This window comes from Rhamphochromis sp. 'chilingali', assembly GCF_963969265.1.
Source record: "Rhamphochromis sp. 'chilingali' genome assembly, chromosome: 2".
In the NCBI taxonomy this organism is placed as follows: Eukaryota; Metazoa; Chordata; class Actinopteri; order Cichliformes; family Cichlidae; genus Rhamphochromis; species Rhamphochromis sp. 'chilingali'.
Genome location: NC_137930.1, coordinates 22,233,356 through 22,259,957, shown reverse-complemented (window position 1 = coordinate 22,259,957; position 26,602 = coordinate 22,233,356). Strand labels below are relative to the sequence as shown.

The following is a 26,602-nucleotide window of genomic DNA, read 5'->3' as shown; positions in this document are numbered from 1 at the left end:
CCAGTCTGGTGCAGGTCTACAATACTTTTCCTGGTGTCCTTCGAAAGCTCTTTGGTCTTGGCCATGGCGGAGTTTGGAGTCTGACTGTTTGAGGCTGTGGACAGGTGTCTTTTATACAGATGATGAGTTCAAACAGGTGCCATTCATACAGGTAACGAGTTATTGACCAAATACTTATTTTCCACCCTGATTTACGAATAAATTCTTTACAAATCCCACCATGTGGATTCATGGATTTTTTTTTCACATTCTGTCTCTCACAGTTGAAGTGTACCTCTGGTGCAAATTACTGACCTCTGTCATCATTTTAAGTGGGGGAACTTGCACAATCGGTGGCTGACTAAATACTTTTTTGCCCCACTGTATATAGTGGGTGTCGGTCTGTGCTTGTTGTTGGCTCGTTTGTGTTCCATGGTGTTTAGTTTCCTCTCTCTGCGTCTCTCTGTCCCGCACCCCGTTTCGTATGTTCTCAGGTTTGTTATTTAGTTTTCCCAGTTTAGGTTTCTTTAGTCATTTGTCATTTGTCATTGCCTGTTTTGCCACTCCGCCACTTGTAAATAAACGTCACTCGCATCATCAGTCACTGCCTGCATTTTGGGTCCTTTTTCCTCCCACACCACACGGATCGCCCCGGCAGCCGTGACAGTACAAGCTGACCAAACATGGACCCAGTGGCATCTGCACCTTCCGAGGAGCTTCGGGAGGAATTAATCGACTCAATTTTGAGGTGGATTGAGCATGAGGGGAAGGAATTTCGCCACGCCTTGGAAGCCCGGCTACAGCGGCTAATTTCTGACTTTCCCTGGTTGCTCAGCTCACTTCATATTCACTGGTTGCTCACAACTCTTCATATTCATGAAGCAGATGTGAGGAAGCAGTTTAAGAACCTGAATGCTCGGAAAGCTCCCGGCCCAGACGGTGTGTCTCCTGCCACCCTCAGACACTGTGCAAACGAGCTGGCCCCAGTGTTTTCTGGCATTTTCAACTCCTCACTGCAGGCATGTCATGTGCCTGCCTGCTTCAAGTCCTCCACCATAATCCCTGTCCCCAAGAAACCTAGGATCACTGGACTAAATGACTACAGACCCGTGGCTCTGACATCTGTGGTCATGAAGTCTTTTGAGCGCCTAGTTCTCTCCCATCTCAGGACCCTCACGGCCCCCCTCCTGGACCCCCTGCAGTTTGCATATAGAGCCAACAGGTCTGTAGACGACGCCATCAACATGGCCCTACACTTCATCCTGCAGCATCTGGACTCCCCAGGAACCTACGCCAGGATCCTGTTTGTGGACTTCAGCTCTGCCTTCAACACCATCCTTCCAGACCATCTCCGAGACAAGCTTTCCCAGATGAATGTGCCTGATCCCATCTGCCGGTGGATCACTGACTTCCTGACGGACAGGAAGCAGCATGTGAGGCTGGGAAAGAATGTCTCGGACTCCCGGACCATCAGCACCGGCTCCCCTCAGGGCTGTGTTCTTTCTCCTCTGCTCTTCTCCCTGTACACCAACTGCTGCACCTCCACCCACCAGTCTGTCAAGCTAATCAAGTTTGTAGATGACACCACCGTTATTGGACTCATCTCGGACGGGGACGAGTCTGCCTACAGGAGGGAGGTTGAACGTCTGGTGTCCTGGTGCAGCCACAACAACCTGGTGCTGAATGCCCAGAAGACAGTGGAGATTATTGTGGACTTCAGGAAGCACACAGCCCCACTCCCCCCCATCATCCTGACTGACACCCCCATCACCTCTGTGGACTCATTCCGCTTCCTGGGTACCACCATCACCCAGGACCTGAAGTGGGAGCCCACCATCACCTCCGTCATCAAGAAAGCCCAGCAGAGGATGTACTTCCTGAGGCAGCTGAAGAAATTCAACCTGCCAACACGGACGATGATGCAGTTCTACACTGCAATCATCGAGTCCATCCTCACCTCCTCCATCACCGTGTGGTACGCTGGAGCCACTATCAGGGACAAACAGAGACTGCAGCGTGTTGTGCGCTCTGCTGAGAAGGTGATTGGCTGCAGACTCCCATCTTTGCAGGACCTGTACACCTCCAGGACATTGCGGCGTGCAGCTCGGATCTCAGCTGACCCTTCTCACCCTGGACACAGTCTGTTTGACCTGCTCCCCTCAGGCAGGAGGCTCCGGTCCATTCGCACCAGAACCTCTCGCCATAAGAACAGTTTCTTCCCCTCTGCTGTTGGACACATGAACAATAACCATATGACTGTACCCGCCACTAACACATGACCCTACGCTGTGTCACTGCATCATTCCATGTTTGGCACTGATCACCACCTGCACTCATGTATATATCTTTCAACGTAGCACTCTTAATTCTTATTCTCATGTATATATCTCATGTATATCTCATGCACATATCTTTCCACGTAGCACTTTTAATTCTTATCCCTACTTTTATTTTTTTCCATGTCTATTTAAGTGCTATTTATGACACTATGTTTGCACTGAAGCACCGCAGCAATTTCCTAATGTTGTAAACCTGCTCAACATTTGGCAATAAACCCCATTCTGATTCTGATTCTGATTCTGATTCACCCACTCGCACAGGATTTCATTCTGAATGAACTTCACCTTCACCCTCCAGCTGCTACCGCTTCCCGACACAGCCCGGCAGTGAATGTTTTGCACGGCCCGCCGGGGAATCTGCGGCCCGGCCCGCCACATGTGGAATTACCCGGCCGGTCAGAGCTATCTCCGAGAAGGAAGCGACGTTCCCGACGCCCATCGCCACAGCCGGGCCCCGAGACTTCTGAGTTGCCGGCTGTGGTGAGTGAAAAAGACACTCATGAGCCTTCCAATTTAGGGACTGTTTATTCTGGGGCTGTGTTTATTGCATTAGCTGCCCAGCCTGAAGCTCAGTTAGCTGCCCAGCCTGAAGCTCAGTTAGCTGCCCAGCCCGAAGCTCAGTTAGCTGCCCAGCCCGAAGCTCAGTTAGCTGCCCAGCCCAAAGCTCGCTTAGCTGCCCAGCAGCATTCAGCTCTGTCTCCAGTGTACCCGCTACCCGTAGCTCAGTCGCCAAATCCACCACTATCATCATCTGGACCATTACTTTAGTCACCCTCAGTTCAATCTCCTGTTCAGTCGCCACCAGCTGTGTCTCCGGTGTCCCCGCTAGCCCAGACATCAATGCAGTCTCCGTCTTCACCGGCTGCCTCTGTACGGGAGGCTGTGTCTGTGCCTCCCATTTTGGACTCTTCTTGTAGTACTTATTTTAGGCAGAGAGACAAACACCTTGATAATGTAAACATTCCTCAAGAGCTGGCCAGTTCCGAGACTGTGATGCACTCCAGGGCCTCCCCAGAGACTGAGTTTCAACCCGCAGTCGACTCTGGACCCCTGGAGGCTAAGAAGTCAGCTGAGGACTGCACCCTACTGTTGCTGCCTGAGCCAAACCCATGTGTTGCTCAGCTCCAGTCAGCATCAACCCTGCCAGAGGCCCGCGCGCTTGCTGGTTCTGTTTTGTCCCTGCCAGAGGCCCCCGTGCCTGCTGGTTCAGCCCTGTGTGTGCCAGGTGCCCCGGTGCCCGCTGGTTCTGTGACTGTTTTCGCTGGTGGGTCAGAGGAGCCCGTCCAGCCTCATGCCTCGTCAGCTGGGGGGCCCGAGGAGCCCGTCCAGCCTCATGCCTCGTCAGCTCAGGGGCCCGAGGGGCCCGTCCAGCTACCAGCAGCTTCATCCACCTTCTGCAGCGTCGCCTGGTCCAGCTTTAGCTTCGCTGTCGCCTGGTCCAGCGGCAGCCTCTTCCGCCTCGCCTGGTCCAGCCTCCGCATCAGCTTTAGCGTCGCCTGGTCCGGCCTCCGCTTCTTCAGCGTCGCCTGGTCTGGCCTCTGCGTCTGCCTCGCCTGGCCCTGCGGTTGTTGCACCACCGACCAAGGTACGTCCAGTACCTCAGCATTGCTGGCCACTTTCTGGGCCACCAGCCGGATGCCATCACCGTCGTGGGCAACCTCCGGACTGGCTTCGTCTGCGTTGCCGCCGTTGCCGTCCGCACGGTCGGCCTCCGGACTTCTGTCACAGCCGCCACCGCCTTCCGCGTGGTCGCCCTCCAGATTTCCTTCGCCTGTATCGCCGCCACTGCCTTCCGCATGGTCTGCCTCCGGAGATGAATTGTTGTAGTCTCCTGAGTTGTCAGCCTCTGGGCCGGCCTCCTGAACTATGTTTTGGGACCCTGTTCATGGACTCCAGTATGTATGTTTGTGTTTTGGACATTCATTTGGATCACTGGAGCTTCTTTTTGTTTGGTTTTGTCAAGTGACTCAGAGAGTAATAGTATAGATATTATACCAAGTTATTCATTAAAAACAGGAAGGAGCAAAAATAGTGTTTCTTACATAATTAAAAACACATCTGAATTAGGCTTTTACATGTTGACTATCTAAAACGGTAATAAATGTATAGTTTTTAGTTGTTTTACAGTCTGTTCGATTCAAATTCATGATTTATTATCTAGTGTCCAGCTCATTAAAGTCTCACCCCACTCTGTATACAGAAGATAGCATTTTGATTAGCCCACTTACTTGCATAAACAAACACAACATAGACGTTTGAAGGTAGTACATGGTGACGAAAGCTGAAAGCCCAACAAGTAAATTTAGACATTATAAAGAATGATTTTCTACCCGGACAAATAAAGTCTGGCTGAACACATGCGACTTTTACTATCTGACTTTTTGGTATCAATGAGTTTTCACATAAATAATGTTAGATTATCCAGTACATTGTTTGTTTTCTGAAATTACATTTTCTGGAATGTGGCTCCAACTTTTTGTAGAGCATTTTAGTCTGCAATGAAACATTAGGGCCCTAGAAGCCTTGGTAATGATCAAGTATAAAGCCAATACCATTAGAGGTCTTATCAGGGCCTTGATTAAGACAAGTGGAGTTGCCTGCAAAAAAAGTGTCCTCAGACGTAATTCAGACGTAAGCTGTGCTCTTATCACAGAAAAACAACACTGCTGAGAATGTCTAAGCAAAGATACCAGTGTTACAAAGTAAACTGCTTGGGCCCTTAATATTGGTGTTTGTTAGTGGAAGCAGGACTTCTACAGATAAACATTATTGTTGTCCTCACAGATTCTTACTTAACTCTGTTTTTAATCAGCTCTCCAAAAAAACTTGGTTCATGAATTTTTTTTACCCCACAGGAGAGTGGGACTTTATTGTAGCTTTAGAGGCTGAATTATATATAAATCCACCAGCCTCTTTAATAAGCACATGTTGTTAGTACCTGGTTGGAACCCCATCTGCCTTCAGAATTGTCTTAATTCTTTGTGGTACAGATTCAACAAGGTTCCGGAAATCTTCCTCAGAGATTTCGGTCCATAGAGATTGAAAATGTGACGTCACTCAGGGGTAAAACCGCAAAGAATTCTGGGAACTCGTGGCAAGAGGTACTAGCGCACGCAGGCTTTCAATTGAAATCAGTTATACAGCGATAAAAAGAAACACAAAAAATGGCAAGAAGCTGTTGTATTATTAACTGCAATAGCCAGTCGCATGACAGCCACGGGAAGCCGACGGGTAAAGAGATCGGTTGTTATCGGATTACGTCGTTGAAGAGAAATTGTTCGAGCCGTGTTTCCGAAGTAACAAAGAGGCGACGGGTGGCCTGGACTGCAGCCATTCAAAGAACAAATATAACATCCCAGAACACTCCAGCTCACAGGTTAGTCTGCTCCAAGCATTCCCACACAGGTCAGTCTGCTGTTGTAGTTAATGCGTCATTTTTCTTAACATAATTAGTGATATAGGTTACAAGCAAGTCTGGCGCTGAACAGAAATTGTCGCGCTATGCTCCTTTGTTTATTGTGCATAAATAGTGAATTGTCCTGACACAATATTGCGTTTCGCTTCTGTTATTATGGTACATTGACAAAAACATATACTTTTATTCACAGGATAAAACAGTTGTTTTGTATCACTAATTGTCCAGTGTGATTACAGCATACAATATTATGAGACTGGTAAACTTATGATACGTACGATGGTCTTTACTTTCACGGTGCATTTCAAGGTCCTGTACCCATCCATCGGTAAACTGTTCCTGGGCTTGTTGCAGTGACCTGAAGTTATTAAACTTCATGAGTGTATGCACTCACTCCAAGAACGTATAATTATAAATCTGAGCGTGGTGAAAGTTGGGCAGCACGCTAACGTATTTTGTCCCTCTGTGTGCTCGTAAGGGTGTAACCCTTTCACTGGTTTGATTTTTTTCCTCGTATCTTTTCTTTGACTTTTCATCAAGTCTGTCTTTGTACGGACCGGCATTGTTCTCCTTCGTTTTGTACATACCTTTTTGAGGGCAAAGAAAAAGCAAGAATTTATTGGAACCAAAGAATGAACGTTTTGCGGTGCTGCAAATGCTTGCATTTGATGCGGTACTTGGATTGTTTTGCCACGAGTTCACGGCATGCAATGCGCGAAAGTCACGTGGTCTGTCAATCTCTATATTGACACGATCACATCCGTGATGTGAATCTCCCTTTCCACTACATCCCAAAGGTGCTCTGTTAGATTGGGATCTGGTGACAATGGAGGCTGTTTAAATACAGAAAACTCATTGTTCAAATAAGCAGTTTAAGATGATTTAATAAGATGAACTTTGCTACATGGCCCACTATCCTGCTGAAAGCAACTATCAGAAGATGGGCACACAGATGTGCCAACCAGTGCGGTCTTCTGCTGCTGTAGACCATCTGCTTCAAGGTTCGACAACAACCGTGCCATGTTCTAAGTAAATCACCTTTCTTCCTCATTCTGATGCTTGGTTTCAACTTCAGCAGATCATCGTGGCCATGTCTACATGCCTAAATCTACTGAGCTGCTGCCATTTGATTAGCTGATTACATATTTGCCCTAATGAGCAGTTGTACCTAACAAAGTGGGTTTATATTAATGTGCATAGAGCACAGATAATTGATTAGTTTATTGATTAGTGAAGACAAGACACCAGGGCACCATGACTCTTGATTACACCATGAACAAACCACTCTCTGGTTAAGTGCTATTGGTAAAGCTACAGTATTCAAAATAATATAAAAATAATAAATTAAATAATCACTTTTACTACACATTTCTACCTACAGAAAAATAATAAGAGCAAAATTGCTGAGATGCAGTTTTAACTGAATTTTGTTTAATCTTAGATGCTCAGGTACTGCAAAATTACTACTGCAATTGTGTTGAATTTGTTCTTTGAATTTAAAAATGCTGTTTCTTAAAACCTCTGATCGTGACTGAGAACATTACAGAATGGAAGCATCTGCAGTGTTGACAATAAGTATGCAACCCTGGTTAAGTCAGTCCAGCTGTTGCTGAGGAGAAAGTAACAAAAATGTACCCACTAAAACAAAAAATAATATATGTAGTAGGAAGTGTGCCCTATCCGGGGAGGATGTGGAGTTGCTGGTATTTGCCTATTGTTGTTTTGTTAAGCTGAAAATATAATCACAACATAGTGCTTAATGGAAGGTTTTTAAACTCTATGGTAATGGAAAAAAATGAACATCATAAAAATGAGACAAATCAATTTAGTTGCAATAAATTATGATTTGAAACCCAGAAATGTGCCAGAGAATAACATACAAATTTAAATGAGTATGCTCTCTTGGTGACATACTGCAATCTCTGATGACGTTTGAATTTTAATAATGACAACTTATAATAACCTTTAAATCAGTGTTAGCTGAGCTTACAGGACTATATGCAGTCCTGTGAAACTAACCAAACCCCATGCTTCAGTAGCTTGACAAACCACCTTTAGCAGCAATAACTTGAAGAAATTGCTTCTGTGTGACCTTATCAGTCTCTCACTTTGTTGCAGAGAAATTTTCTTCCCTCCCTTATTTACAGCATTGATTCAGTTTATTAAGATCTGCAGGCATTCTTTTATGCATAACTCTTTATTTAAGGTCATTCCACAGCATTTCAATTGGGTTGACTTCTAGAGTTTGACTGGAGCACTGTAACGTGCGAGTTTAATTTGTATTTTTTTTTGTTTTTTTTAGATATATGCCCAGATCAAATGGTTAAAAAACAGGCCTTTTTCATCAGACCTCGACTACCTTGAATGACTAGTAATATTGTTTTTCACCAAAAGCGGCACTGTGCATTAGGGCCAGACAACCGTGGCCTGAGGTGTTCAAAAAAACTTGTTCAGTTTTTCTCTAATTGAACTGTCATAAACTTTAGTCTGTCTCAATGTGACAGACTGGTGGCCTGTGTGCCTCCCCTCTCACTCTATGGCAGCTGGGATAGGCTCCAATTCAATTTTAATTATACAGCACCAAATCACAACAGTAGTCGCCTCAAGGCACTTTATAGTGTAAGGTAGACCCTACAATAATACATACAGAGAAAAAAATCCAACAGCCCCCTATGAGCAAGCACTTTGGCGACAGTGGGAAGGAAAAATTCCCTTTAAACAGGAAGAAACCTCGAGCAGAACCAGGCTCAGGGAGGGGTGGCTGTGACCGGTTGGGCAGAAAAAAAGAAGACAGGATATGTGAGGTGAGGTCAAAGTCAAAGTCAGCTTTATTGTCAATTCTGCCACATGTACAGGACATACAGAGAATAGAAACTACGTTACTCTCAATCCCTAGATAAAATAGCAAATGAACATTTAAATATAAGAGTGATTAAAAATGCAAGTAAAATAATTAAAAAGTAAAATTTAAATAAATAAATACAATACAATTTTTACATATAACAAGAAAGCTATACAATATACAATATAATGAGTAAATGACATTGAGTGCAAACCAGGCAGAGTAGTGCAAATGGGCAAATAGTGCAAATGGAGATTTGGTAATGTACGGTAAGAGATAGTGTAACAACAAAGTCTTATGAGGTAGTGGCAGTCCAATGCTCCACAAAGTGACTGGTAACTGGTGCAGGCCAGTGAGTGAGTTAGAGAGAGAGAGAGAGAGAGAGAGTGTGTGTGTGTGTGTGTGTGTGTGTGTGTGTGTGTGTGTGTGTGTGTGTGTGTGTGTGTGTGTGTGTGTGTGTGACAGAGTTCAGTAGGACCGTGGAGGAGAGAGGGGAGAGGGGGCAGAATCGGGAGGGAGTTAAGCTTCCTGACAGCCTGATGGATGAAGCTGTCCTTCAGTCTGCTGGTCCTGGCCTGGAGACTCCGCAGTCTCCTCCCCGACGGCAGCAGCTTGAAGAAGCTTTGCATTGGGTGCGTGGGATCAGCCGCTATGCAAAGGGCTTTTTTAGTGAGACGGGTGCTGTAAATGTCCTGGAGGGAGGGGAGAGAGACACCAATGATCCTCTCTGCAGCTCTCACTATGCGTTGGAGGGTTCTATGACAGGACGCATTGCAGGTTCCAAACCACACAGTGATGCAGCTCGACAGGATGCTCTCGATGGTGCCTCTGTAGAAAGTGTACATGATGGGGGCTGGTGCTCCTGCTCTTCTTAGTTTGCGGAGAAAGAAGAGACGCTGCTGTGATTTCTTGGCCAGTGCTGTGGTGTTGTACGTCCAGGAGAGATCCTCTGTGATGTGCACACCCAAGAACTTGGTGCTGCTCACTCTCTCCACAGACGCTCCGTCAATGGTCAGAGGAGCATGTTGGGTGTGCATTCTCCTGAAGTCCACAACAATCTCCTTCGTCTTCTCCACATTCAGAGAGAGATTGTTGTCAGCACACCACGTGGCCAGGCGTCTCACCTCACTTCTGTAGTCGGTCTCATCCCTGTTGCTAATGAGACCCACCACCGTTGTGTCGTCCGCAAACTTGATGAAGAGGTTGGAGCTGTATGATGGAGTGCAGTCATGGGTCAGCAGAGTGAAGAGGAGGGGGCTCAGCACACATCCCTGCGGGGCCCCCGTGTTTAAAATGATGGTGCTGGATGTATTACTGCCGACCCGTACTGCTTGAGGTCTTCCGGTGAGGAAATCCAACAGCCAGTTGCACAGTGAGGTGTTGAGCCCCAGCTGGACCAGTTTTTGAGTGAGCTGTTGGGGGATTATGGTGTTGAATGCTGAACTGAAATCTATGAACAGCATTCGAACATATGAGTCATTTTTGTCCAGGTGTGTGAGTGCCGAGGTGACGTGATGGTGGTGCTTAAACACAAGGCTGCAGCAATATTTCACGTCGAGAGATAACAATCCTCAGCACAAAGTGTCCTTTCTCCTTCATGTGCATTCAAAGGACAAAAAATACACACTTTCAAGGTTTGAAAAGTTCCAAAGTTTGGACCAAGGAGACAAATGATTTGAGTGAGAAATAGAGGAGGCCAACTTTGTCCACTGGGAACAACTATTATTGAACATAAGAGGTGGCCTCCAACACCAACTATCAGCTACTTGAAAGGCAGTCTTGAGATCACTTCCCAGGCATTTCAACCCCTACTCACACCTCGAACATGTGACCCTTAATATCTCACACAATGGCACAGTGAGGCAATGGCTTACAAAGGATTCACACCTTGATTCCTGTGACTGCAATAACCAATGGCTTAATTCACACCTTGGCTCATGTGACCCCTCACGATTCACATGATGACTGGGGAGTAAATAACTCTCAGGATCACCTCCAAAGAGGACAAAATTATAATGGATGAATTACTTGGAACTCCCCATCAGTTTTTGGAGCTGAGGAAGCCTCTCAGATTAGAAGTGAAATGTCTTCAAACATCTTGAAACATATTCAAGCATTTAGGACTAAAATGATCTGGATGACTAAGAACTTGCACAGACATACAACCAGGAGACTGTGACTCATGTTACATTTGGAAAGTTGAACCAGCCTTAAAATTTCTTTCACTCACTGTCTGGTTATGTTTAAGTATTCAAAGTTTTTTGGTTTAGTTAAGGCACTAAGAAATACAAGGTTACTGGTTACTTTAAACCTAAATGGTGAAAAATGATCCTATCAAGTGTGTGAAACTTTGACACTACAGGGGTCTTTTTCAAGCATGAGTCACACAGTACACCTTGTAGTTATCTATGAAACACAGAAAAATAGCTTTTTGACAGAAGCCATATTTGACACCCTGTGGATGAAAACAGGCTGAATAAGCTTAGATTATTAGATTCCTGAAAGTAGCCACCATTTGCTTTTTTGACAGCGCTCCAAGCCCTTGGCCTTCTCTCGATGAGCTTCATGATGTAGTCACCTGTCAGGGTGCCTTGTCAGGGTTCATTTGTGGAATTTCTTGCCTTATTAATGGGGTTCGGACCATCAGTTGTGTTGTGCAGAAGTCAGGTTAGTACAGTAAAGAGTAAAGAGGAACGGCAGTCTATCATTACTTCAAGAACTTTGAATGTGTCCCCAAGTGCATTCACAAAAACCATCAAACACTACAACAAAACTGGCTCACATGAGGAAAGGAAGACCAAGAGTCACCTCTGCTACTGGCGATAAATTCATCCAAGTCATCAGCCTCGGAAATCGCAAGTTAGCAGCACCTCAGATAAATGCCACACAGTGTTCCGGTAGCAGACACATCTCCACATCAACTGTTCAGAGGACACTAATAATGCATGAATCAGGCCTTTATGGTCAAATAGCTGCAAAGAAACCACTACTAAGGAAAAGCAACAAGCAGAAGAGCTTTGTTGTTCTAAGAAACACAAGGAATGGACATTAGACCAGGGGGAAATCTGTGCTTTGGTCTGATGAGTCGAAATCTGAGATCTTTGGTTCCACCCACCGTGTCTTTGTGCGGTGCAGAAAAGGTGAATATTTATTTGTCAAACGGGACAATGACCCCAAACACACCTCTAGGCTGTGTAAGAGCTATTTGACCAAGAAGGAGAGTGATGGAGTGCTGCGCCAAATGGCCTGGCCTCCACAGTCCTAAACCCAATCGAAATGGTTTGGGATTCTTCTTTAAAGAATCTAGCATATAAAACATGTTTTGAGCTATTTAACACTTTTACATAATTCCATACGTGTTCATTCATAGTTTGGATTATGTAAACAATATACAAAGTTCATTTAGCAAATAAAAGAAGAAGAAAAAAGATACAAATTGAAGCTAATATATTTCAATATTACTTCACCTGTAGTGATTCAGTTACATATCGAAAAGGAGTGGGAAGAAGTACACACTTATTTAATCCCACTCTTTGCCATAAGTTATCAGTCTATATTCAATCAGCTTCCTTACTGATATAATCTGCAGTAATAATGACGAACAGATTTCTAATATAATATAGACACCACATCATATCCTTATGTTTTTGTGATCCTATAACTTTACCTCCACACCAATACCTCCAGTTTCAATGAGCATAAATAAAATTTCCTAAACAGAGACATTGACTGAATTTCAATAATTTCCTTTTCTTTATCACTCATGAAGATCATTTCGTTATAACTCTTTTTGAACTGCTTTTTGTTTGGACATTGCTTCAACTCCATACTCGAACTGCTCCATAGTTTTGATGCCTTCAGTGATAATCTAGAATTTAAAGAGTTATGAAAATTAAAAAAAACAAAACATTAAATCAGAAGGTGTTTCCAAATGCTCGACTGGTATTGTATATTGTAGGGTAGTGTTTTGTACATTTGCATAGAGGATGTGGAGCTACTTCTTGGCTCTTGGTGAATAATGGAGCAGCAAACAATCTAAACTTGATTTTCATTGTCATGGTGGCCTTCATTGTAAAATTCTAGTTTTTTAGGGCCATTGAGAGAATATGTTTCTGCCCACTGATCTTAAGAGGCAGTGACAAACACCATTGACTTGGTGTAGTTCAATGAGGCAGAGGGCAAAGAAGAGACTTACTTGTAGAGGCTGTCGGGTTCCAGGCACTTGAAGACCACTGAATATAGCACAGAGTGGGGATGGTCTCCACTCCTCCTCCCAGCAACAACACAGGACGAACCCAAACCAGAAAACAGATCATCCATCAAGCTCAGGACCTCACCTTATAAAGAGATAACATTGGAAGGAAAGGGAAAACAATGAAAGCACGAATTGAAGTCTGAACCAAAGAAAGGTTCTTACAAAAAGGTCACTTTGGAAATGTTATTTGGCCTGTTTTACTATTAAATATTTTGAGGGGGGAAAAAATGAACAATTGCAAACGTATCTTTCAACATTGCATTTTATCTATTGTTCCATCTATTGCGAAACAATCCCACATGTTTTGGTTCCACCACATGTTTTAACATAAGAAAAACAACAGTGCAAAACACGAGCTTAGTCATGAATGGATTTCTACATTTAGGCATGGAGCTCTTGTAACTGTGCAATTTGAATGATGTTGTTTCACCTCTGCCTGCTCAAGCCGAGGCCATAACAAATGGGACTTTTTACTGTCAGGAACCCATTCACATTACATTACAGAACTGTAAAGAGAACAGGATTTCATACACATTTTGACTTATTGTACATGCTGCTATTACACTGACACCTCCTTGAACACAGTGGTGTCTCAAAAACAGCTTACTTCACAAGCTGTGCAAGAAAAGCAATGCACAATTGTTCATTTAGACACAGGCATACACAACATCAGTTTCCAGTACTCATGGGGGTGATGGAAAAAAGGCGAGACCTGTCAAACTACTGTGGTTTAAAAGCTCTCAAATAGTTGGATTTTAAACTATTTCTACATGAGGTAAAGGGCAGCTTAATTTTAGCTTATGATACGTGTGCCAAATTATAAACACAGAGAGTCTGGCTGGTGGGGCACAAGGGGATGGTAAGAAAAGGTTGCAAGGAAGAGGAAAAAGAACTGCACGAATGAATGATTTGACCTTTTCACAGAAAGAGCTCTGTGTATAGGAGGTTGCCCCCAAACACATTCCAGCACTATTACACAGGATTACTCCTCCAAAGGTCTTACCTTTCTAAACATCACTCTCAAACTGTGTTAATTTATATTGTTGTTAAAGTCCACGTGAGGCTGAAAGTAAGTTGTGAATACTGGTATCAGTTTTGTTCAAAACAACATCTCAGGGATGTTGGTGGTATGTCCTGTAGCGCACAGTTCAAATAGAAATTAAACTTTATCTTTCACCTTAAGCAACTTTCAACAATAAAAAAACTCAAATAATACCAAATACCAAATCTGTTCCATCACAGAGTCTAAAAAAATTTAAAATAATACAAAAAACACAGCATGCACAAATGTTCAGTAAAAGAAAAAAAGAAAAAAAAGGTCAGGAGAGAACTAGTAAAGAGCGAGGCTGTACAAGAAAAAAGGCAGTGAGTTTTATGATTATGTTTTATGATTTTGGATGTGGTCGTGGAGAAGAATGATGTCGTCAGTGGATGTTTTGATGATCAGGGTAAATCAAAAAGTTGAAACGCCACTAAAGTATACTTCAGAAGTTTTTGGAGAAGTTGGGGAGATTTGTCATTTTTATTTTTATTATTATTATTCTGACTTGCAAAAATCAAGTGGCAGGGCTACTGACAAACTGAGAGCTTAGTCTCTGACAAGTAAGTTATTGTTTGTTGCTAAGACAAAATTCTTGTTTTTTTTATTTGCTTGGTTTAAACGGCACTTTCAAAAACTTGACAGACAACAAAAGTATCTCTCTGAAGATTTGAAATAGCATATTCACACAAACCTTCTAGGACATGATTTTTGCATAAATTAAATAGTGACAAGTAAAAATAGATGAAAGGATTAAATGAAAGAGCTGTAGTAGATTACCCAGTAACTGCCATCAATTCATAACTCACTTATCTTGTATTAGAGATGCACAAGTGAGTTTTCTTAACACTTTAAGTTCTCCATGTGCCTGCATGGGTTTCCTCCAGCTACACTGGCTTCCTTGGACAGTCTAAGGATGTGCTCGGTTTACGTTAATTAATGATTTAGTAAGGTATTACTGGACATACGGTACAGAACGTATATTTAAGTAGCAGCATTTGGTATTAATTAGCTGATCAAAACGACAAATTATTATACAATTATCAATTCAAAGAGTCACCAAAGACCATAGTGGGTATTACATAACTAATAAATATTTTAATTACTCTTACAACAAATTGTTAAACCAATGAACCTACCCTCTTTCCCTACTAATTTACAATACAATTTATGCAGCACAGCACAACACAACCTAGTCCTTTAGACTGATCCTTCATAGGAACACTGACAGTTCTGGCACCTTGAGAGTGGTGAGGAGTACTCTGAAATTTTGCTCACACCATGCAACTATAAAAAAGCAGAGCTAACAAAAATTGAAAGCATTCAGATTTTGTTCAGAATAATAAAGACAGATTACCGTGCCTGATCTCTACCTTGAAAGCAACTCTAAATTCCTTCTAACACGCTTTGAGCATCAGTAAGAGCACGTGCTATATAAATACCAGTCCACTTACAAAAGAGTTGAAAAGAACTTAAAATACACATTTGTGTTTTAGAACTTGGCCTCACAATATCAACATAAGTTAGCATACTAGTTTTGAAACACAATTTTCTAGAGATCATTACCAAAATCTACAAGAAGAATAATTTGCTGCCATAACACATAGTGCAGGATTGGGGTCAAGCATGTGTACTTTGGTAACCCCTTGCATACCACCTTCTGTTTTAGAGAGTATGGAGAAGATGTGCATGTCTATTTTCATCTGGTATCACAGGAGAGGAAACGTGAGGAGGGTTTGTGTGTGTATGCATCCCTAGGAGTGGAGAATGGGCTGATTAACTGAATATGTTCACACGTGCAAAATGATGTATGACTCAACTGCTAAAGTGGAAGTTTTTTTTACAAGCTATTGGCACACATATTGGCGCACATGTTTGGCTGTGTCTATGCGTGTTTTTGATTTCTACTCAAGACTTTCAAATGCGATAGCTTAAAAGGGGATATCTTATAAGTGATTTCATATCAGAATTAGGTAAAGATAATCAAAATCCAATCCATTAACAATAGAATAAGAAATGTGAGCACACCCAGAAGCAGCATTTATTGTTATGAGGGTTCCTCATGGGTAGGCCTGTGGTCCGTCAACATTTCTGTCAATACCGAAGCCAAACAGCTCACAGCTGGCAAAAATTAAGGCCCCTGAAATTCTATTACGGTAAAAGCCATTTTGCGTGTTCTCCAGCTTACATGGCGATTAAAACCTCATGGTAAATGCCAGGTGACCTTTTTAGTAAGCAGAGAGAAGAACAAATAACAGCAAATCATGGGAAAGTGACGTCTTGGGCTGACTGACAGTGTACAAAAGAACCACTCTGATTCAAACACATCCTGGCCTTGTAACTATGATGTAGTTGCAAACAAGTCATGATAAGTTTATTTGTACAGACCGATATCATATACAATGTCTCAAAGAGCTTTGCTGCGCCACAACAGAAACAGTTCCTGACCCAGGCTGGCGCAAAGTCTCTGAAAAAAACAAAACAAAACAAGGAATACCCCTCTCAGAAAACTTTGGTACGTAACAACACAAAAAGGAGGAGGGCAAAAGAGGAAAAGAGAATCAAAGAGGTCCTTCCTTCACGGAAAGCATAAGTAACAGCAAGTGGAAGACACAATAACAAAAATAATTGCAGCACACAAAAACATAACTGTGGTATTATAAAGGAGTAAATGTGTATGCAGAGAAAATCTACACATGTACTATGGACTTTATATTCACGTTTATGTGCATCTTCTGAACTTGGATGTGGAAATGTGTGCACATGTGGAACGGGACATGTGGGGGTTTTCTGTCTTTAAACCAAACTTGCCATTCTGTTATGGCAGACATAGCCTTTCACATACAGTTTCTAATTCATGCACAGTCTAACTGCTTTAGCCATTAGCTGTATTTGTCTTTCTGTATATGTTTTTATTTGAATGAGAATGTATATGCAAATCGTCAAGGTGAGCTGGTTTATGGATTAGATATGTTTAGATATTTTTTCTTCAAGGAGGAAATTTGAAAGTATCAGAAGAAGAAAAAATGTAATTGGAATTGATAAATGAACTTATTCACTTACATACAAGTGAGTAATAACACTAAAGCACTTTTTTATTAAACAAGTATAAGTAGTTGCTTCAAAGTGCTGAATTTGAATAGTATAGCTTTTCATTGCAAGGATATATTGGTGTAAGTAGGGTAGGGATTAATAAGGGTAGAAAATCAAAAATAATCTATGGGAGAGATAACAAAAATTTTAGGAATGTCCAAATCGCCCATCTGCTTCAGTCTTAAAAAAGGAAGAAAAAAAAATCTGAACCGGCTAACTCAGCAACACTAAAAAGTTTGAAAGACCACAGAAGACAACTAAAGTGCATGATGAGAGAATTATTTCCATGGTTAAGAAAAACAATTACACAACTAAGCCTTTATGAATGGAAATACAAATGGTTTACAACAAGGTGCAAACCACTGGTTACATGGATTCGACTTTGCCAAAAAACATCTAAAATGGTCTGCACAGTTCTGCAAAACGTTCTGGCCAGATGAAACCAAGATTAACTTGCACCAGATGGGAAGACAAAAGTATGAAGGAGAGAAACACTCATGATCTGAATCATACCGCATTATCTGTCAAACATGGTGCAGGGAATGTAATGGCGTGGCCATGAATGGCTCTCAGTGGAACTGGGTCACTCGTGTTTATTGATGATGTGGCTGCTGAGAGAACTATCAGGATAAATGCTAAATTGTACATAGCAAAACTGATCAGACAGCATTTCACAGTGTGAATGGATGATGACCCAAAGCATACTGTAAAAGTAACAGTATGGTTTGTGAGATAAAAAACTGAAAGGGACGCACAAACAAGCAGCAACTGAAGTTTGCTGCAAGGCGATACTAAGTATAAAAATGTCAGTAATTCTTCAAAAGTTAATATAATCGTTCTTGTTAAACCCACTGAATTAAAGCTAAAGTTCTGCACCACTGTTACACATTGACTCTATGTCCAAAGGCAAAACTAGTAAAACTAGAAAAAACTGTCTTTGTCCTACAATCTGTTCTGCATATACCATAAAATTTAGGTGCCTAACTAACTAACTAACTAACTATATAAACTAAGTGTGACCTGCTCCAGCGTCTCCATATCTGGGTGCCACCACAATAACTGCACTCCAGTATTTAACTACTGCTTCAGAAGTCATCCAGCCCAACCAGCCTTCTTCACAACCAATGGTTGCCTTCTATGGCAGGCAGCTATGACCTTCTGACCACAGCTCCTAAATGAGCGTTTCTGCAACTGAGTCTTTGAAGATGGCCAACTCAGATGCTATGTCCCCCATCTCCCCTGGGATGCAATTAACTGTTCAGTAACTGCAGGGTTTACCATTTCTGTCCAGCAGTCTTTCCTGCCATCTGATCCAACTCACCACTAGTTGTTCAGCTCTGCTAATCTCTTCAACCTTGTGTCCAATCACTGACCAATGGGCTAAGTACTTTGGTAAAATTTAAACTTGTGCTCTGCTTTAGGTCAGGCCATTCCTACAAATGACCTCTCTTCCAGTACATTATCCAAGATCCCATCCAGAATCGCCTTGCCATCCAGAGCCTTGCTCTCTGTGACTCAGTCACGCAGAGGTGACCCTCTCACGCTCCAGTGCAAATTCCATGACTGCAGCACTCAGCCAGCCAGGGTCTTGTTAGTATCCCCACAAACTCCCCGGTTCCTCTCATTATATGTAAAATCTGGATAAGGATAGAGTCAAGCCCCTCGCAGCGGTTAGGTTCCAGAACCCTTGTATAGAGGTGAGCCCAAATAAAATTAGTTGGTACCACTCCACCTAACACACTACCTTTTAAAAAAAATATTTTTAAACAGATAAAAAAAAAGCTGTTAGCAAGCTTGTCTTCCTGATCTGGCTCCAAGAACAGGTCCTGGTTTCCCTCACAGAGGAAGCTGCAGCATCTCAGATGCAATTCTTTTTTTTTCTTTTAATGAGACTGGTGACGTTTCATTTTACTGGAATTGTTGCTCAATATGATTCATGTTTTCTACAATCACAGTGTTGCTTTGTCAAAGTGAATATAACCTGCACAACACACTATTCGCTGAAGCTTTTCTTCCTCATTTAAGTTATTTCTTGAAAGCATTGTCTGCTGAGATGACATATTGTTGCTGAGCAGGAACTAATCCTATGGACAAACTCAGTGGAATGCTTACATCTTGATAACACATTCATTTGCAAGAGTAAAAAGAGCATTACGTCAGAGCTTTACAGTTATCTGAAATTAATCAACTTCCCTCCAGCTAATAATAATTGAGTTTTCACCCAGGCCATAGTTTAATCAAAGATAAGATATCATATTTAAATGTAAAATAACATATGGGTATGAATGAAAGCATGAAGAAACAAGTTTAGCAGATGTAATGACAAAACCGATTAATTAATTATTTGATCCTCCTTTAGGATTAATTTAAATGTTTAATTGCACTGTCATCCTGCCTGCCATAGTTATACAGTTCTGTTAAAGGCAGCTCTTATAGGGAGAAGGTCAAATGAGGTTACAGCTAGATGACAAAGTGGCATGCAAACTGAAAATTGTTTCATGTACACAAACCTTGACTTCCTACTGTTGAAAAAATTTGATCTGACTTGAGCTATTAAAGATATGCGATATCACGTGCTCTGGATGTTTATCAGATTCTTTATTTTTGTTTGTTTCCTTTTCAGAACGATGTGGCACACTGGCTATGACTACCCGTGAATTAAAATCTGTTAGGCAGTGACCTTACCTTACCTTTTCTACATAGCAAGAAATTGGCTCAGAAGGGGTTGCTTTCTTACAGACTAATGGCCTCGTAGGGCCATCTGTACCACGTCTGGTCATTTTTATTGCTTTTGGCTTTGCTTTGTCCTTTTGGCCCTCCTGCTGAATCTGAATTAAGACAAGAGGTGTCAGTACTGACAGGCTGTTTGGTTGTTGTGCTGCACTGTTTGAAGAATTGATTTGCAGTGCCATCTTTTACCTGACAAGGAGAATAGTGTGAACTCATGGCATCAACTAGTGCTGTTGTACAACACTGTGAGGAGACTTGTGTAGGGAGGCATTAAACTAAAACCACTTGTGTCAGCAAACACAGTGGCCAGCATGGGCATTGTGTTTCTGGACATTGACGCTTAGTGAGATTTGACTGAGTATACATAAAAAATGGAAATATTTTTAGAGTAGAGATGAATGACAATTTAAACTTTTTTTTTCCTTTTTTTCCTTTTTATTCTCAAAAGGCAACACGGGCAATGGAACAAAAAGAGGGAATATTTTCTATTGTGAATGAAGCTTGATGTGTGAGCTTGATGTGTAAGTGTTTGAATGACCTATTTATAATTCTTATAACTTTTTTTATAGCACATAAACTGCTTTGTATGTGTCCCTATACTGCTAAACGTACACAATGTATGGAATTAATAGGGAACAACAAAGTATACATAATAATTTTGATTTACTCCTCTACACAATCACAACTAATATTCACACAAGCCACTAACATCCAATTTCCCAGATATAAATATCCCATGATGTCACTGGCATTGATCCAAGTCCAAGACTGAGTTATTTTACCATCAATACTTTGGCTTCCACAGGGGTTCCATTTATTTGTATCATCGCTTTAACAATTTATTTTCCATGATCAGTGTATCTTATTTTGTTTCATTAAGTTTGTCTCCCAATAGCAGTGTTTTTCTTTTTTTGAGATGTTCATCCCGCTCAGGTTCTTCACTTGTCTTAGTAGGACAGTCTTGTGCTATTAACAACCCTAACAGGAACTGTCTTGGTGTCTATTCAGGGTGGGGTGTGTTGGCTACGACAGTGATACATTTAATTGCAATTTTCTTGCTTTAAACGGACTTAATAAGTTGCCATTTCTTTTTTTTTTTCCAGCTCTTGCGTCATGACACTCTCAGCTCTACTTCTAGCCATTTCATCTGCATAAGTTCGGTGTGTAGATTAAACATTGTTTATTGTTCCAGGTCATTGAGCTTTCCTTCCTTTAAGTAGTTATCTTGCCTTTCTCTTTAACGATATTTTTTTGTTGCAAGATGGGAATCAAAACCATGATTCTCCTTCATGCTCCTCTTTCTCAGAATGTTAGCTTTCTACTGTGTCTCTTCCTATATAACACCATACAGTCCAACAAAAACAATTGCCCACCTAAATCAGCATTTCCCTCTCATTTTGTCAATATTGTGTCAATATTGAAATTACAACACTGATTTTAAAAAAACCTTTGTATAAAGAATATCTTACACAATTTTATAGTGTTTTATATCACATTTAGATAATGCATACTGTAAATGATGTCAGTTTACCTGTAAATTTACATGTAAATATAAACAGACTCAGGGCCTATAGCTTGACTTTATTTGGAGCACAAACACGATGGTAACCAAATTGTCCAGTCAGTGATTATAATAGCTGCAAAAAAATCTCAGCAGGCTTGCTTGTAGTCTTTCCTTGATAAGCATGGGTTTCTATTCAGAGTGCATATTTATTTCTACCATTTTGTGCCTGCATATGCCCCAAATTTGCAAAAACAACTAATCAATCCTAATTTAATGCATAAATGCATTTTAAAATTGATTTTTTCGTCGCCACCAAATTCAACAAAGATCAAGCCCAGGCACAAACTGTGTCAAACAGACAAATATCTCATTATAAATAATGGGGACAAAACAGGCTGCAACAAACAATGATGAATGAAAAGGAAGGAACTGAGAGGCAGCATCCTTATCTTGTCTTAGTAATAATTCCATAATTCCAGTGCACTTCCATTAGCGAGAGTTTGGGGACATTGAATGATTGTTGTAATTAATGAGAGATGGAGAGACCTGTGGCGAAGACAGAGAGACTAACAATATGTGTGTGAAGAGGCAAAATGGGAAAGGAAGCAAAAAGGGAAAGGGACTGCAGAAAGCCCTTGGCCCCCTGCCTGCAATCTGCAATCTGCTGATGGCGAAGCTCGTGACGAGGAGGTGCACAGCGTCCATTTTTAGCGATGAGGTCATCTTTAATTAACAAAACAAAGAGAGTCAGCTGTGTCACTCCAATCTGTTATCTGCAACCATGCTCAAGGACACCCTTTATCTCCATATAATTCAATCTCTTTGAACGAGGGCTTATCGACGCATTGGGGTGCATTCTTGGTCTCAACCAATGATGGAGCTGTCACATAAACAGGGGAGGGGGATACCACTAGCTCTGATCGCATAAAAAAGGGCGACATGAGGAAAGAGGATAGGTATGTAGAAGTACGAGACATGTGATAATAGATGTAAGCAAAGCCGTGGAGCATCCCTGTGTTATTTATCCCAATAAGCTGGCTGGTTAAGCTAGAAGGAGGAAACTGGAACTAAAATAAGGGCAAAGATCAAATGGCTAATCCATTTCTGAGTCCAACAGTGCCAGCGTGAGGTGACATCATTGCTGTGTAACCCTTAGTCCTGCTGCTGTCTGGTTTCTCTCTCCTCCAGCTTGTGTCTTATTCTTTCCTCGTTGTCTTCTCTTTTTTTGTATCTGCGTCTCTCAGAGAGACTTTCCACATTTTCAGACAATCTCTTCTGTTTTTGTGTGCGCATGTTCCTGTCAGTCCTGTAATTGTTCCAGTCTGCCATGCCCTCTGAGATTTTTTTTTTCATGCCACAAAATCAGGTGTCACACAGCAGTGACGCAACACACAGACTCACAGGTTTTTAATTAGCACCAAGTGTGTGTGCATTTGTGCGAGGGTTGCGGGAAGCACAGTGCTACGCTTATGAACGCGCTCACAAAAAAAGTGTCACATCAGCACAACTGTGATTTAAGGACAAGCGACTGAAATTAGCAGCTGAGAAGATAATGCAGGAATGGTACAAATGTGATGATGGAAACCAAACTGTCTGTGTTTAGCCAAAAAAAGAGGCACTAGTAAGATTTTTCTTTTCCCTTCTTTGTTTGTGCTTCACTTTTTTTTAAAGAACTCCCAGGGAGATCGACAAGAAACATAGCTGAGAAACAAGAACATCATATTGCAAATATGTCACTATTTATTCCCACCCTTTCAAAACACTGTCTTGCATCATTTTGCAAAAAAAAAAAAAAAAAAAAAGTTTAGCAGGCTGAGTTTCGGGCTTTGGTGCCACATAGCTTAAATGAAACCAGGTCAGTTCCTTACCATCCTTATCCTTCTTAACAAATATCATAAAAGTATCACCTTAATTACTTTACCATTACTTCAGGCACAAGTTAAAATGGATGTGCCTTCAGTATAGAGTATACAGTATACTAATTCTCTGTCACTCTATCATTGTGTCAACGTTTGGTTGTATTAAAACTAGACTTTCTAGTGTTTTAATAGTTTATGCAAAATCTCTTACGATCTGTGATTATCTTATTTTTCACATCTGGTTTGACCCATTAGTGCTGTGCTGACGTCTTTGTGAACACTGCCTCTGCATTGGTGTGCCATCTAGAGGCTTGAGCCTGAGTCTGAAGTCAATGATTTAAACACATCCATTCCTGATCGGGAGAGTAAATAATATTTAGAGGGAGGAGGGCTATTCCCTATATTAGTTTACCCTTAGCCATATTATACTGACGGATTTTAATGGCGCTATCACCCCATATTCAGATGGAAGATTAAAACAGAAATAGTGTTTTAACCAAAACAAAAAGTGCCACTAATGTTCAGGGATTTCCTCAAATTTGATTCTGTTTCTAACAGATAATATGAGTAGTTAATTGCTTTCTGTGGCGGTCACCAGAGGTCACAGAGATATCCATTTTAATTTGACTGCCCATCAGGATCATTTTTCATGTTTAGAGGTTGCCCATTAAAACCTTTTTATCTTTGTAACAGATGTTGTGCACAAGGCACACAAGTGTAGAATTCCCTGTTCCAGTCGTTATTAACTCCTCGCTTCACTTGCCTACATGCTATATTTTACAATAAGATAGACATTTTCTAACATAAGTTGCGTATCTGTAAGTTGTGACACAATTCTTTGGAAGCCCCTGAAGGAAAACATGACTCACCGGTTGAGAGTTGACTTTACAAAGATGCTTTAACTGTCAATTTCCTTGAAATATAAATAACTGATAATTCAAAGGCACTCTTTCCACCATCTTGGCTTGTACCCCAGTCTGGCAGGGTGAAAGCGCGCTGCTGTAAAGACAAACGCTGGGCCAGATTTATAACACAAGACAAATCAAGAGCATCACTGCAAAATGAAGCGCTGCACTGTCATTTCTTTTATCTTGTATGTTTTATTTTCATACTCATCAGAAGTGAAAATAATAACTGGAAAATTGTATTAACTGCAGAGCCCTATACTCCACAACAGTATTTTTTGATTCTGATTGGTGCATCACTGTGGATGCATTTTGCATGGCAGCGTCTCTGTCAACACACTGCAGATACACATTCTGGGGACGGGATTCCCCAGTAATCGCTCAGAACTATAAGAATTCTCTTTTGCATGCCAGTATAGTCTGACTGGAATAGGTAGTTGGAGCAAAAACAACACAATATTTCAAATTACTTCTACAGCAATGTGTCACCTCTCAAGTTATTTAAACCACACGTTTCCCAACTTCTACTGTAGCAATATAAACTCTGGGTTCCAGCAATAGTGAAGTTCAAGCTTAAAAGGAACCTTTTTACTAACATTTCCCGTTTTACTATGTGCAAACTGGAGGCTTTTGAGAATAGCACAGAGGTATCTACTATGGACGTGATTGTATTTAAGCCCTTAGGGTTGCTAGTACAGCGTTGTCCACATAAACAACAAGATAAATGCACTAAGGGCTCATCTGCTATCCTTACTACTCATGATTTGTGAGGGACCAGGGTGAAGCCTTAAAAAAAAGTGACAAATTTTCAAAAAGTACTGATAAGTAGGATAAGCTAAGAAAATTGGTTCCTAATGGCTTGTACAGATGTGGTTAGAATGGCTAACGTTATAAAATAAATGCTTCTTGGAGGAAAAGGAGTGAACGGAGACAAATGGCAACAAATGATATATATAAAAAGTGCAAATAAACTCAGTTGTGGGCTGTTTCTCGGGCACGGATGAAAGTTTTAAGGTTGCAGGAAGACATGCTATTGACAGACTTCATACATCGCATTGTATTTTGTTACCTGCTTTTATTTTTAAGGCCTTTTTTGTTTATAACAGTTAGTACAACAGCCCTACCATATGTAAAAATAATATTGTCTTTTCCTGGATTCACGGCCAAATACAGTGCAAGTAGAGCAGGCTAAGAAAAAGAAATTAGGGAGAGGCATAGAAGTGGCATAAGAAACGAGAAGTCAGGGAGCTAACGTGGCTGGTTCTTACGCCACCGACCGTACTGATGGAGGGTTTATAACTGAATAAGGCACTTCCAAAGAACACACTCAAACTTTGACATGAAATTTCCAGTAAACACAGATCCCCTTTACCAATTATGAGGTAACTGAGGTGTAGAATCAATACGCATCACCAGGCAAGACGGAGTCACATCAGAAACATTTATGAATATTAGCTTGGAGGAAGAGAGCTTTCACTGTAAAGATTTTCAAGGACTTTATGATTGCATCTATTCATGCAGGAAGTTGTTAAGGATGAAAAACCTAAGCCAAAAGGGTGGCACATTACGTCATTCAAATCAGCTTATTTAACCCCAGCTTGTGGAAAAAAGCATTTGAAAAATAAAAGCGAGTCTTCCTCTTTAGCGATGACTGGAGCGATGACTGAATTTACTTTTTTCTTCTTCTTTTTTTCCTCCCCAAGTGTTATCCCCACACATTTCAGCTGAGGTGTGTGACTTACTCTGCTGATGTCTAACGGATAAATATGTGAGTGCAGCTTTAATTTGTATCATAAATCATGTAAAAGCAGGTTGCACATGCCGGTTTCCAGTGGATAACATCGGCCCTCTCACAATCAGAGAAGCCAAATCTGTGGACTTATTTATGTCCTGTGACTGACCTGAACAATAGAGGGACACGGTCTTTTCTCCTGTCCTCGTCTAGACAGCAATAACATAGAAACATGGCTTTGTGAATCCAATAAAGACTGTATCCAAGTGTCTGCATCTTCACACTCTTTCTGTCTGCCATCTGTATGAGTGTGCATATGGCTGTGTGTGCTCTGGATGTGTGACTCATACTCAGCATGGCTGAGTGTCTGTTTGAAGCCGTCTATATTTCTTTTATGTCAGACGCCAGCCTGTAGCAGTGTTTCAGCTTTGAATGGATGCAGATGCATCCTCAAGTTCCATTAACCCTCTCAAGACAGGCGTTGCAGATTTGCAACAGTTAAAAGCTAACAACCTGATTACCCCACATACATATTTTATGAGTTTGTTTTACTCAGAAGTACCACTGCAGGTATTCTTTTGTGCATTAGCAAGAAAAATTTAATTTGAGCCTGAGAGGGTTAATGCTGGCTTCGGCTATACCCCATCTCCTGGATGAAGGTACTGCTATTACTACTGATTAAGTAGGATGCGGTCATGCTCATCCCTCTCTACCATACATTGTTATTGGTGTTTTATCTAGCTTTTTGTTTCCAGTAATACTGAGAAACAACTGTTATTTGTATGTTTTATGTTTACATTTCTGAACACCATAGGTGTCCTGTAATTTATCATGGAAGAGCCAAATGCTTCAAAGAGCACTTTTATAATAAACTAGTCCCTTATTCAACATTCAAATATAAAAATACAAA

General features: G+C 41.4%; 1 protein-coding gene across 1 annotated transcript in view; it reads right to left on the bottom strand.

Moving 5' to 3' along the window:
* The window catches only part of astn2 (astrotactin 2), a 302,939-nt gene that overhangs the window by 19,872 nt on the left and 256,465 nt on the right, over positions 1–26,602 (bottom strand). The window contains exon 20 of the mRNA XM_080874142.1: positions 12,771–12,912. Coding sequence (XP_080730268.1) covers positions 12,771–12,912 — 142 coding nt within the window. The remainder of the gene's footprint in view (positions 1–12,770; positions 12,913–26,602) is intronic.